The sequence below is a fragment of the Elgaria multicarinata genome, chromosome 14 (genome assembly GCF_023053635.1).
Source record: "Elgaria multicarinata webbii isolate HBS135686 ecotype San Diego chromosome 14, rElgMul1.1.pri, whole genome shotgun sequence".
Taxonomy (NCBI): Eukaryota; Metazoa; Chordata; class Lepidosauria; order Squamata; family Anguidae; genus Elgaria; species Elgaria multicarinata.
This window is the reverse complement of record NC_086184.1, coordinates 18191098-18205785: the sequence shown is the minus strand read 5'-3', so window position 1 is coordinate 18205785 and position 14688 is coordinate 18191098. Positions and strand designations below refer to the sequence as shown.

General features: G+C 47.3%; 1 protein-coding gene across 1 annotated transcript; it reads left to right on the top strand.

Annotated features, from left to right (window-relative positions):
- The first annotated feature begins 4897 nt into the window (after positions 1-4897).
- LOC134408606 (uncharacterized) lies at positions 4898-13408 on the top strand. Its single transcript, XM_063140950.1, has 2 exons — positions 4898-5333; positions 9825-13408. The coding sequence occupies exons 1-2, from the start codon at positions 5010-5012 to the stop codon at positions 11280-11282; spliced, it is 1782 nt and encodes a 593-aa protein (XP_062997020.1). The 5' UTR covers positions 4898-5009; the 3' UTR covers positions 11283-13408.
- Positions 13409-14688: the final 1280 nt, after the last annotated feature.

Here is a 14688-nt window from a genome sequence, read left to right as displayed (position 1 = left end):
TTTCTCTCTGCGTTATTACCTTCTCCATTAACTCTTTATGTTCTATTTTTATTCCCTTCTTTATATACTTTTCTATATAAGCTTCCAACTTCTTTTTTTGAATATCCTTTCCCTTATATAGTTCTTGATAAAATTCTTTAAAAAAATTATTTTACCCTTCATTATGAGACAATAATTCCCTTGCTTATCTTTCAATATTCCTATCCCATTCCTAGCTTTTTCCTTTTGTGTGAGTCTGGCTAGCAATCTAGAATTTTTATTGCTATTTTCAAAGTATATAAATCAGATTTTTCTGAACTTCCTCTAAATTTATATTTTCTAATTCTTTTTTCTTTGCTTGTATTTCTATTAATTTATGTTTATTTTTAAATTGCCAATAATCTTTCTCCAAATTCTTAATCTCTTCTTCCAACTTTTCCTGCACTGCAAGCTGTTGCCTCCTTAAATTACACATTTCTCTAATACAAATCCCTCTTGCTACTGCCTTCATGGTCTCCCAAACAACTGCCCTTGCTGTTCCTCCCTTTTCATTAATTTCCCAAGTCTCTGACAGTTCCCTCTGCATTTTTTCTACCACTTTATTATACTTCAATATTTTTGTATTCATTTTCCACCTAAACGCTTCTTTATAATTCTTCGTAACTGTAAACTCTAAACTTAGCAATGCGTGATCTGTTACCTTAATTACCCCCGTTTCCATTTTACAAAGTATTTCTTCGATTCTAAGACACACTTTTTTTCCCCATATAAACATCTCTAAAAACGGGGTGCGTCTTAGAATCGCGGGTGCGTTTATTATTTCTTAGAATCAAGGTTTTTTTTCTGTTGGTGGTACTGAAATCGGTGTGCGTCTTACAATCGATGACATCTTAGAATCGAAGAAATACAGTACAAAACGGGAAAGGTCTCTTGGGATCACATGCTGTGTGTGGGACCAAAGGCAGAGTGGGTGAAGCCAAATGTGATCATTACCATTTTAAACCTATTCAGAAGTAAGCATGGCAGGGCTTCTGCATGCCTACTCAGAAGTAAGCAGGGCCGAATCGCACAGCAACGCTTTTAAATAGCAACCTGAATATCGTGCCTACTCACAAGCCAGCACGTCTCCTGCCTGCAAAATGTAGACCTCAATTCTGTGCAACAGCTCTCCTGCCTGCGAAAAGCAAAGCTCAGTATCTTTGCAACAGCTCGATTCTTTGCAGAGTATTTAAAGGTCAATTGCCTTTAAACAGTTTCATGTCTCCGAGCAGCGATCCTAGATAACAACAAAAGATGCTTGTGGTTGGATGGATGGGGAACCCCATGGGGGGAGTTCCCCATCGCTGGTTTAAAACCATGTGTGACAGTCCTGATCCGGATCAGGGCAAACACATGATTCCTTGTAAGTAAAATAGAAAGAGGGTTAGCTGCAGGCCATGTGTTTCAGATATCCTGTTGTTTAGCCTTAGGTACTCAAAAAGGGAAATATTTGCAAAATGCAGCATCTGTCACCATACTTATGCAGCATCAGGAGAACCTCCACCAGCCAGGATTCTCCCATCTGTGCAACTGTTGAAGGCAAGGGAGCCCTCTCCCCTGTACTGAATATGAAACCCTTAGTTTCATCCTCCAATAATACGTCCTTTTAACAGCTAGTGGATATTGTTAGATCTCCGGAGCAATACCTGTATAGTCCAATCTTGAAGAGTCTCAGTTACATCATTGCAAAGCCAGCTATGACCCCAATAGTAAACTTTCAGGGAGACCCAGGAAGTTACCATGGCTCTATCTAACCCAGTATTGTTAGCTTTTCCCCACCTGACACCCTCCAAAGCTGCCTTACACTCAGCTCAGACCCTTGGTCCATCTAGCCCAGTATTGTCGACATTGACTGACAGCAGCTCTCCAGGGTTTCAGGCAGCATTCTTCCCTAGCCCTATCTGGAGATAGGGGGGATTGAACCTGGGACCTTCTGTATGCAAAGCAGGTGCTCTATTACACCGAGCTATGGCCCTTCCCCATTCAACCTGACCTGCACAATCTACTCTACACTGAGAGCATCTCTACATTAAGGGAAATCATGTTGTTTACCCGGGGTTGTTGTGCTTTCTGGTTCTTTGGCACAACTGATATGGGCTGCATTACATGGGAGGAGAAGGGCAACAAGGCAAAAGTTCCTGCTGTTTCCCAGGGCTCTTTTAAATGGCAGACACATTTGAAATGAGGGAATGCCTCCCTCCCTGGCGTGTATGGGGGGGGGAGTCTTGTTTTCCTTTGCTGTAACTCTGCAACCCTCGGCACACCTACTTGGGAGAAAGCCCTATTGAAGTTAAATGGGTGCTCTTGGTGGGGAACAGATCTGTCTTCCTTTGTTGCAGGGAGGCATTTTACCCTCTTCTCCCACCCATAGCATGGAAAGTCCTTCCTCAGCATAGAATCATAGAATCATAGAATAGCAGAGTTGGAAGGGGCCTACAAGGCCATCGAGTCCAACCCCCTGCTCAATGCAGGAATCCACCCTAAAGCATCCCTGACAGATGGTTGTCCAGCTGCCTCTTGAAGGCCTCTAGTGTGGGAGAGCCCACAACCTCCCTAGGTAGCTGATTCCACCGTCGCACTGCTCTAACAGTCAGGAAGTTTTTCCTGATGTCCAGCCGGAATCTGGCTTCCTTTAACTTGAGCCCATTATTCCGTGTCCTACACTCTGGGAGGATCGAGAAGAGATCCTGGCCCTCCTCTGTGTGACAACCTTTTAAGTATTTGAAGAGTGCTATCATGTCTCCCCTCAATCTTCTCTTCTCCAGGCTAAACATGCCCAGTTCTTTCAGTCTCTCTGAAAGCAAGTTCATAGTGCAACGCCAGCTTCACACACTGCCAATTTCGCACCATTAAGGTTTGTTTTCAGCTTATTTCTAATCTTTTTAAAAACGGAATAAGGGGGGGGGAACCCTAGCAATGTCATGAAATCGACCCACAAACTTCCGCAAATGGCCAGTCATGAACATGCTATAAATAGCTCGTTTAGCAAAGCCAAATCTCCGCCGACTGAGACATCTTTGGTGGCACACCAGGGACTTGGGCAAGCCTGATTTTGCCACTTGCCCGGGACTGCAAAACAGAGCGAATGTGCCATAAGCCACGGAACATGATTGGTGGCCTTCCTGTGGCTTGGCATGTCACCACTCCTGCACGCTGGCATTCAGCTGCCGCAAACAAAGGTAGGACAGAAGTGTGATCCGTACATTTCATGGTTCCACACTAGTGCAACAGATCCCTAGCCAGGCCTGAATGGTCTTTTTCTGCTGTTGTTTGCCCCACTGGTGAAAGGGAAGGAAAAAGTATCAGACACTTTCTATTGAAAACATTGGGGCAAATACATTGCTGCTCCCGCCGAGATAGAAATAATCTTGGGTTCTAGGGCAATGACTCAGCCGAACATCAATACAGTGATGTTGTGTTGTCATGCTATGCATGACGCTGCGTGCGTGGGCCTGATGCACTCCAGTTTGCAAAGGATGCTACCTGTTCAAAGGAATGTTGGTGTCCAAGTGGGATTTCAACATATTGTGCTCTCTTTACTCAAGGAACTGAACAGATGTGTCATTGCATTCACCCTGCCTCAGTCAACCCAAGCTCCCAACCCACATTCCAGAAAGAGCCCTTGGGAAAGAGGAGCCCTAAAGAGAAATCCATATGAGGGCAATACTTTTATGAGGCTAGCCCATCGGTCACAAAACAGTGTATAAGCTTCCGAGTCCTCCAGCACTGTTCATCAGGCTAGGTGTAAATAAAACAAAAGACACTGTAGAGTCCACATCCAGGCCAATAATAATAATAATAAACTTTTCTTTTTCCTAAAGCTTTTAAAACTTGATTTTGTTCTGACTTTATACTGTTAGTTTTACCCTACCCAGTGCCTGTTTACCCTACCCTGTGCCTGTTTGCATTCTCTTCCCCGCCTTATTGTTTTATTATGATTTTATTAGAATGTAAGCCTATGCGGCAGAGTCTTGCTATTTACTGTTTTACTCTGTACAGCACCATGTACGTTGATGGTGCTATATAAAATAATAATAATAATAATAATAATAATAATAATAATAATAATAATAATAATAATTCGAAGCGCTGGCATGAACATTCAAAGCCCTGAATGGCTCAGGGCCAGAGTATCTGAAGGACTGCCTCTTCCCCTGACCCTAAGGTCATCTTCAGGGGCCCTTCTCCATGAGCCCAAGGAAGTGAGGCAGGTGGCCACCAGGAAGAGGGCCTTTTCCGCTGTGGCACCCCAGCTGTGGAAGGAGCTCCCCAGAGAGGTTTGCCTGACACCTGCGTTGCGCACCAGGCGAAGACCTTCCCCCCCAGTATTTTAGCCTCCTAGTCCTTTAACTCTGCTGTTTAAAATCTATATTTTAAATCCGTATTTACAATCTCCGCATTGCTGCTCGGTTTTATTCCGGTTGTACTTTTATACTGCGGTTTTATATTGTGCTTTTAAGCTTCAATTTTTATTTTATTTTTTAGCGTACGCTGTAGCTTTTCAATTTTGGTGAACCGCCTAGAGAACTTCTTCAGCTATTGGGCGGCATGGAAGTGAAATGAAACAAGTAAGGTGGACAAACCTTGCAAGGAAAACCCACTCGCGGGCGGATCGGAATCCATCCGGACCTCCCACCAGCCCCGCGCCCTGCAGCCCCAAACTTTCCCCGGCTTCCCACTTTCGCTTCGCCGCGCCTCCGCTTCCCCACTTCCTGATCTGGGCGAGGAGGACCCAGTCCTCGGTCGCCGTGAGTGGCAGCCAGCGCGGCCAGCGAAATCTTGGGCAGATCCTCCGACGGGCCAATCAGCGAAGCGAAAACGGGCAACCCAAAAAAAAAAGTGGAGAGAAAGAGAGAGAAGCGAGAGGAACTTCCTCATGCCGAAGAGCCCTTAAAGCGCCCCGAGCGCTTCGCGTTGAGTTCACCTTCTCCAAAAGTGGGCAGCACGCGCCAGCCTACGGGGCCCACAGAGCCCTGGGTCGGCTGGGCGAGATGCGGAGTCCGGCGACGGCGCTGCGCGAGGTGCACCTGGACTACCTGGCGTTCTACCGCGCCACCTGGGCGGAAGGGAAACTTTCGGTCTGCAACGAAGCGGCGGTGAAGAGCCCGGCCAGGCGCCTGCTGGCCTCGGACGCCGGCTGGCCCGAAGGCTGGGGCAGGCTCGACGTCTACGGCATCGCCCGTGGCTGCCTGGCCATGAAAGGCGAGCGGGGAGAGGTCGTTTTCCGCAAGCTGGCCAAAGCTTTCGAGTTCCTGGAACTGATCTGCGTCAACCTCTTCCTCTCGCCTTGGAGGAGGGAAATCAAGTCGCTGAAGGTAGGTCGGGCGAAAGGGAGAGGGGCCTTGCCGAGAGCCCCAGGTAGCTTAGCCGATTCCCTTTCTCCTCTCCTTTTTACCCCCACAACAACCCTGAGAGGTAGGTTAAGCTGAGCAGAGGGAGCTGTGTTATTACATTTGTATCCTGCCTTTTTCCCCTCCTCTTGCAAAAAGCCCCAGGTGTTCTTTCTCCTCCTCTTCGCCATTTTGCCCCACAACAACCCTGTGGGGTAAGGAGAGGGAGATGTATTATTATACTCGTATCTTGCTTCCCCCCCCCTCTTCTCCTTTTGCAAAAAGCCCCAGGTGTTTACCTGAGCCTCTTTCTCCTCTTCACCCATACAACAACCCTGTGAGGTAGGCTAGGCTGAGCAGAGAGAGAGATGTATTATTACATTTGTATCCTGCCTTTCCCCCCCTCTTGCGAAGAGGCCTAGGTGGTTTCCATTATCTTTCTCTCCTCTTTACCCTCACAACAACATCCCTGTGAGGTAGATTAAGCTGAGAGTCAGTGACTCCCCTGGCCCAGATCAAAGCTCCTTTCAATGGCCCTGTTCAGAAGACACCTTAAACAAAAAAGACTTAACCACCATGGTTTACGGTGTCTTCTGAACAGGCCAATGTGTTTCAACTTTTACAGAATGACTCCATTGCAGCAAAAGCAACCAAGAGTCTTAGGGCACCTTAAAGCTGCCTTCCTCAACCCAGTGCCCTCCAGATCTGTTGGACTACAAATCCCAGCTGGCTGGGACATGCTTGGAGTTGCAGTCAAACACACCTAGAGGACACCACACTGCTGAAGGCTTCCTTAAAGATGCAATCCTATGCATGTTTAGCCAGGAAAAAAAAAGGCCTACAACTCCCAGCATTCACCAGCAAGCCATGCCGGAGTTGTAGGAGTATTTTTCTCACTAAACGTTCATAGGATTCTGCCCTAACACATTTTTTCTGCAATAAGCTTTCGTAGACACTGAATGTGGATGCGGACAGTGTCTACGAAAGATTATGCCAGAATAAGCAGGTTACGTCAGGGGCCGCAAGACTCTTCATTCTATTAGAACTGGTGATCACTATGGATATGTAGAAAACATAGGGGAAGGAATTGCAGGATCCAAACTGGTTGCAATGCAACTTGTAAACACCAAATTAGCCACTCAGGGTGGGGAGGTTGAGGTTGATGGTAGAATTAGAAGAGGCCTTGACCTAGCCTGATACACACCATGCATTTAATACAAGATTATTGCAACTTAGAGCATCTCTGGCCAATGGCAGTCTACCACCTCTAGCCAGGGAGAGCCCACCGTCTCCTGAGACAGACTGTTCCAATGTTAGGAAGCTTTTAAGAAAGACACACACAAGACCAGTTTATTTACTATTATATTGATATGCTACCTTTTTCCTGCTTGCATGGGATCCAAGATGACTTACCTGATGGTCCTCTCCATTTTAACCTCTCAGCAACCCTGTGAGGTAGCATAGGCTGAGAGTCTGTGACTGGCCCAAAGTCACCCAGTGAGCTTCATGGCCAAGTGAGGACCAGAACCCGGATCTCCCAAGTCCCAATCCAACCACTACACCACACTCCACTGCAAGATGTAAGGTCCAAATGGTATTTACTTCCCAGGAAAAATGGTTAGGGCTGCTTCCATGGGCATGTCCCCATCCTGCCTTATCATTGCATGCCATGACATTTCTGGTGAGTCTACTTGGGGATTGGTTTCTCTGTCTCTCTCAAGAAATTCTGCCATTTCATAAGCTATCCCACATCTCTGTATCATCATATCAGGTGACTCATTGCTCTTCGGTTCCACATATCCGAGTGGAGCTATGTTGCAAATCTTCCTGTCTTCGAAAAGATTCCATTAACTCTGAAAGAGGTACGTTTAGGAACTGAACCATGGAGCCACGAAGAACAGTCATATCATTGGTGACTAGTTCAGTAAATCAGATTTATTCCTCAGTTACAAAATGAAAAGTTTGCTTTCAAGCACTTTTTTTAACGGTTTTTTTTTAAAAAAAAAAAAAACACAGGAGTAATTATTCTTCTGTCTCCAATTCTGAATAAATTTGCCCCTTTGATTTGCCTTTTTTGTAACATGACCCTTATGACGTCTCCACAGCCATGCTGTAATGCTTACATGTTCTCACCGTACGAAGTACAGCCTTTGCGTGGAAGTATTGGTGGGGTTCGTGGCATCAGCATTGCAGAGAAGCCCACAAACTTTCCTAGCCTGAAAAAACAAATACAGACCTGGTGGGAGTGGTCAGACAACCCACACTCTACCAACTTAGTGTGGGTTAGCATGTTGTGTGAACCCAGCCAGTGGTGAAGGGGGTTATCACAAAGAGTAAGAAAACTAGGCCTACTCTGAGCCCCCGGTAATTTTTGTACAATCTAATGGAACTAGAGTCTAAGGGGGGCATCACAGAGACTGGGACCCCAGTAATTCTTGTACTTGTACAGTCTAATGGACCTGTTGGCTTCAATGGCACCATCAATACAGAACTTTAGGGCAGATGTCCACTTAGCAGAATGAGCTGGAGGACACCCACACCCAACATGGCATGACTGGTTTACCACATTTTGAAGTCAACGAAGTAAATACCTGTTTTCATAAAGAGGGCAGAGGCTGTAAGACCATGAAATTCCAAAGTCCAAGGTGAGCTAACTGCCCCCGTGGCTGACGTTATTTAAACTGAACAACATGGGCTGAACTTTACTCCAGCTCTTGTCTCGGAAAAGTCCAGTGAACTTAAGGTAGGGCTGTTTGATAGAAATGGACAGGGCTATGGCTTGCTTGTCTGTTTGATTAGAAACGTACTTCTGTAAATAGCCTTTCTCAGACTTTGGGAGAGATCCTCATCTCCTAGATACGGCACAACCAAAGTCCGTATTTCTTGGTCAGTCTGTTCTCTGGCAAGAGGGAAATCAAAGTCCTTTGCTCCTAAGGCCACATTTTGCAGTCTAACTAAGGGGGGGAGAGGGGGCATCCTATGCATGTTTAGATGGGGGAAGCCCTACAACTCCCAGCAAACTGTGCACACAGGCAAACCTTAAGTCTTAGGGGTGACTTGAAGGGAAGGCCACACTCTGCAGACTCCTGGTCTTCTTATAAATTTATTAAGATGGAAAATGAAGCATTTCTTAAAGGCTCTGCTGCCTAAGACTGTAGCCACACCCCTCACCTTTGGCTCCGCCCATCTGTGGAATGTGGCCTCCGAAACCCTTCCAAGATTGGGATGCAGCACTCAGGCTGAAAATGGTTATGTTCGCCTCTCTTAAGATCACCCCTTGTTGGGGAGGAGGGACTGTGGGCACTCATAGGGAAACATCTTGTTCTTGTGGGCCATACCAGACCTGCTGCACCTGAACCTTCAGGGCTCATGGAGACCCTAGGTCTGCATTCAGGGACAGACTCATGAAGTATATCCGGTTGCTCACAGAGCTTGTCGGTGCCCGTGGAAACCACAGGATTTCACCCAGGCTTCATGGAGCACATCTGGCTCTTGTGGTCGTATCGGTGCAGTTCCTGTGGTTGGTATCTGTGCTGTGGCACCATCCCACTCTGGTTAACACAAGTCCATATAGAGCTGGCTAAAGTGGCCCAGAACAGGCTGTGAACTTCACGTGAGTGCAACAGCATCCCATCTAGAAGTCCCTCTGTGGTTATAGGGTAGCCCAGCGTTCTCCAACCTGCTGGCCTCCAAATCTTTTGGACTGCAACTCCCATCAGCTCTGGCCATTGGCCATGCTGGCTGGGGCTGGTGAGAGTTGTAGTCTAAAACATCTGGAGGGCCCCAGATTGGGGAAGGCTGAGTTACAGTGTCAGAGTAGGACCTTGTGGTGAGTGTGCAGCCGGCACATCTGGACACCTTTTGAACGTCCCACAACCAGTCTTCGATCCACTCAGTCATGCTTGCTAAAACTTACTGTAAATTGATCAAGATGGAAAAATCAAGCAAATTCGCAAAAAGAAAAACCTCCACCCCCACCCCTGGAGTGTAGCCACTCCTCCTTTGAGGAGTGTAGCCACTCCTCCTCCACCTGCGTAATGTGGGTCCCGAGACTGGAACGCAGGCCCCAAATTTACCATGCTGGCTAAAACGTGTCATAATGTTTAAAGACGTTGAACCCACACTCCGTTACGCTGAGCTCTTGTTCTACAACAGGCATCCTACAGGCCACATATCCTCCACCAAGCTTCAGGACCAGAAAATGGAGAGGTGGGAAGGCACCAAATTGAAGGAACAGGAGAGAGGAAGTACTGAGCCCCAGCATAGTCCACATATTAATCCTTCTTTAGGAGCAATCTTGGGCACAACCAACTTGAGTCCTTGGTCTGTTGTAAAAAGATTCTTGGAGACCAAAGTCTCAAGTTGGTTTTGCCCCCAGAAGAAGGATTCCAACCCATAACTCCACTGATGGGCACTGTGCTAGATTGTCTCCATCCTTCTGTTTTTCCTAACATCCCTTTTCCCCCCTCTCCTTAGACTTTTACTGGGAACTTTGTGTACTACGTACAATCCGTCCTCCCGGAAGGGGTCGTGCAAACACTGTTGGAGGAAATGGGCTACGTTGCAACCACTGCCACGGAGTTTTCGCTGGTAAGGAAGCTAAATGAAGAGGAAGCCGAGCAAGCAGCCTTTGAGATATTCCTGGCAAGAATCCAATGCGAAGACCTCCTTCACATTGCGGAAGATGCAAGGGAGAGCGATTTGGGGGATATCCTACAGAAACGAGCTCAAAAGCACTGGCGTCCTGAAGGCAACCCAGCTAGGAAGCACCCACCTTCCCAGGGAAAGGAAAGCGTGATGGTCGGAGGAAGAAATGAGAGGCAAGGGTGCTTCGGTCCCCAGCCGGGAGACGTTACGCCAAACAAATCGGCCTTTGAAGAAGCTGAAAACCCGGAGCTCAGGAGCGGGCTTGGCCTCCAATGCACCACGGACGAGCCCCGGGCAACTGCTTCCGAATTGGCTTGTGAGCAGAACATGAGCCAAGAAAGCCAGGCGGGCATGTCAGCGAGCTCCTGCGTCAAAAGCACCGACAGCGAGGATTTTTTGATGAAATACAGCGACATTGTCATCGGCCAAAAGCCCCTCCACTTTGCAGATCTCTCTCCGAAGGTATCGGACGACGCGACCCGGACTGCGGGACTCACAGGGCCTCGGCTGGGGCCACCGCCGAATGGGGCGCGGCCGCTGGCTCTGCTGTCTCCCGACGCAAGCGGCCCGCAAGCCTTAGCCATACTGAATGATGTCACTTTAGAAAGCAGAGCCCCTTATGGCTACGGAAGCCGAGAGACAATTGAATCCAAGATCTGCGATGCCATGCAGTGCCTGACCATTCATGGATCGGATCCAATGGACCAGCCCCAAGAACTGAAAGGGGGCACCGAGCAACACGGCCATCATCTCTCAGGGCGCGGCTTCTCGAGAAAAGAGGGAACCAGCAACTTATCCTCGAAGAAGAAGCTCAAGCTCAAGGGAGACACAGTAGAGAGGCTCGTACATCCTGTAGAGGAGACGGCACAACCGGAGTCGACAGGCAGCAAGAGAGGCGCCCAAGGATTTGACCTTTCTCAGGTGAAACTCACGGATCTACCTGGTGACACCAGGGAAGGCTTCAACATTGACCTCTACTCGTCAGATGTGTTCTGCAATATCACTGACTGCCAGCATCCTGCCGTTGGTTCCAGTTATAGCAGACTTCTGGCAGGCAGGCCGGGTGCATGTGAAGCTGGGGAATACTTTAGGCATGGCAGAGAGCCAGACAGCTCAACCTGTACCGTCCCTCCGGAGGTACAGTATCGTGATGGCATTCCGGCAAGCGTTCTGTGCAGGGGAGAAGGGTGCCCTCTCCACGCTTCTTTTGCAGACTTTGAGGCTTGTGTCGTGCCGGTGAATGAAACTTGCCCGGAGGGTTACATCATAATAAACCAAGAGGATTAAGCGACGTGTCCAATGGAGCCTTCCGGATGCAAACCCTGAGCCGTTTTTCAAGAGACCGCCAGGGTGCAGGTGGGGATTGGGGGATCTTCGTGCCTCTCCTTCCTTCGACTGTCTTCCATAGCCATCACTTGCCTTCGGTAGAGGTCAGAGGAAAGCAGGAGAGGACAGATTGGATTTATTGGGGGTGCAGCTATGCATTGACACCCACGCCCCCTCCCATCCCTTATTGTCAATATGTGTCCTCTGTCTTGCACAAGGGTTGCCCACAGGATGGGATGCCAAATGTGTTGTCCTATGGGGATTGTAGTCCAACCCATTTGGAGTGTGCCAAGTTGGGGAAGGTTGGTCTACAGAAAATGGGGGTGGGGAAGGGGAGACGGGTGCAAACCCTAAAATGGTCTTCCCCACAAGCTGGTGTCCTCTGGCTCTTTTGGACTTCAACTCCCGCCAGCCCCAGCCAGTGTGGCCAAGGGTCGGGACGCCTGGGAGTTGTAGTCCAAAACATCTAGAGGACACCAGGTGGCGAAGCCAGCCTAAAACATGTCCTGGATCAAGCGAAGCACAAACTAGGAAGTTACGTGAATAAGAAATGCTTCACTATGCTATACTTATCGTTTTTCCCTCTCCTTTTGAGCAAAGAAAAAATAATCATAAGGTGTAATACTTGGGGTAGTATCCAATATTAGTCCTAAGTCGAGTAAACCCATTGAAATGAATGGAAGTTACTCACAATTAACCCAAGTCCCATTTGTTGACATGGGTCTACTCTGCATAGGACACTACTCTTAGGGTTGTAAAATTATTGCCTCTTTTAGCTTGCCTTGCCCCTGCATTCCATAAGTCACTTACGGGTATCTTCGTACATACATGTCACATAATTGGTTTTATATTTTTGTGCCTGTCAAGAAGGATATCCAGAGTGGAGTTGTGCCTGTAGCCTTTTGTTACTTCCTTCTCTTTGTAAATTATATTCTTGACAACATAATGACCCAGTTTCACGGCCGTGGCGTGGTTAACAAGCCAACAGTGGCTTGTTAACCCCACTGCTCATGCCGGCCAGATTTCCCAAATTACCCTTGTCGTGTCGTCCAAACGCCCAAACCCAAGCAACATGGCTTGATTGATGGAGCAACCCCATCAAATAACCAATGGGCTGTTTGGTTGTGTGAGCATTGCTTCCCCGCTGCCCTAACAAACCATGCCGCCCGGGTTCGGACAGCACACAAGCTGCACCAGTGAGGATAATTAGGGAACTCCGACCAGCACACACAGGGGAATAAGCCACCTTAGCACATTACTCACACCACGATCTTGTGAACTGGCCCAATAGGTCTGAACTAGCCTATGATGCAGAATATATAATCGGATTCTTCTGTGTCGAGCCCATTGGTCTATTACTTTAACCATTCCGTGGCTGTTCAGGTCCACCAGTCTAGATTTCAGAAAATTTCCTTAGGAATGTAGTTGTCTTATAAATCGTCAAGGAAGATGAGTGATCATATAGCCTAATTCTATGCACATCTACACAGACATAAATACCAGTATGTTCAATAGGGCTCACTCTCAGATAGGTGTGCATAGGCTTGTGTTAATACGAGTCAAATTTTGAAGATCTGTCACACATCCTTTCTGGGGAGGCTGTGCTTTTTTACTCCCATTTTTCCTGGCCATTGCCCTGATAACACAAATATTCAAGGGTGTTTTGTGCTTCTGAGCCCAGCGAGGCAGGGGGCAGTGAAACCTGTGGACCTCTAGGTGATGGACTTTAACTCCTATCAGCCTCAGCCAACATGGCCAATGGTGAGGGATTATGGGAGTTGTAGCCAACAACATCTCGGAGGGCACAGGTTCCCCTCTCTTGCAACGACGAATCAATAGGAATCGGCGAAGTTGGACGCTTTCAATCTCGCCTCTGACCCAAGCTGCTGGGGTGGTGGGGGAGGGATCATTTAAGTTTCAGGCAGAAGACGGACCATTTGTAAGCATGATGGGCAGTTTCGAAAGGTTGCCATCATTCTCAAACGAGAGGGCCCTCATGGAAGAACAGCAAATTCTGTGCTAAAATATGTCTGCATCAGTTTGAAAGAGTAAATTTTCCTGGAATAAAATTATACAAAAGGAGGAAATGAGTCTTCCATTGACTTTGTATCGCTCGTACCTTGACACTTTCTTCCCGAACTTATAAGGCTAACAGAGGGCAGTGACAGGAAGGCGACAAGAAGCGATGGGTTATGCGAGCCCAAAGTGTACAGACTAGATGTGGGGTACAGCTGGGCAGAGCAAAATTACGAGGGTGATGAAAGGGAAGGGGAATGTGTGTACAGGCTTTGTAGCCACGAGCATTTTTCTCTGTTGAGCCCACTGTTCTGAGCTGCAATGGGCAGCCGAGGCTAGCTATTTCTATTTCCCACAGTGCTTCAGATATACAGCCACTCTGGTGCATTGTGGGACATTAAAATGGCAGTCCTCAGCCAGCGATTGCTGCTGCCAGCGAAGCCCACTGAGACAGAGGAAGCCTCCTAAATGCACTTTATTTAGGTCCACTTGGACCTGGAACTGGGCCCATTCACAACACTGGACTAATAGTAGCTAAATTGCTAAGCATCCTCCAGATATTTTGGACTTCAACTCCCATCAGCCCCACCCAGCATCAGGTTTTACCCTGTCTGCACTTTTTGGACCAAGCACCGATTCACACGCAACCTGAGGTTGAAGTCCATGCGTTTCCAAACTTTTTGCAGATTTTCTGCATTAGCAAGGGATTGGATTACATGACCATTTATATCTTTTCCAACGCCATGATTCTATGCATGGATGAACTAAGCCTTAGAACCATGTTCCAAACGCCATTTTCCCAGCATAAGTGTAAAGGGTGGGGAGAGAACTTGTGAACAGAGTCATGTGTGAAACTCCCCAGCCCCCGAAATCTATTTTGTTGTGATTCGGAGAATTTCAGCAAGATAGTGTTTGGTGTCCCCAGATTTTACTTATTTGAAAACAGTTGTGTCCCTTAGGAAAAAAAAAAATCCCGAATGTCACTGCAATGTGTCTCAGCTAACTTAACATAAATCAAGACATTTGACAATACTGTAAAATTAACTGACTATAAGGACTTACGATATGTATTTGGATTTGTATCCAACTGAAGCCCAGGCTCAGTGTGGGCAGAGTATATTTCAATGAAATCCCACGAATGCTACCTCTAGAGGGGTGTTATTGTCTTGTCAATGTATCCCAAAAGTTGCCCATTCAACTAAAGAGGAGCATGCATCTGGTATATGTCTGAAATCATACTGTTCCAATGAGAAATTAAAGCAGTTTCAAAATTGCTCCATTTAATCTGAAAAAGTACAAGATAACTTTAAGCCGCTCCAGCAATTTAATAAATAAGAGAAGGAATGTTGAA

Coding starts and splice junctions, on each gene's coding strand:
- LOC134408606 (XM_063140950.1), top strand. CDS start 5,010: ATGCGGAGTCCGGCGACGGCGCTGCGCGAGGTGCACCTGGACTACCTG. Junction 5,334..9,824: donor GGGAAATCAAGTCGCTGAAG/GTAGGTCGGGCG, acceptor CCCTCTCCTTAG/ACTTTTACTGGGAACTTTGT.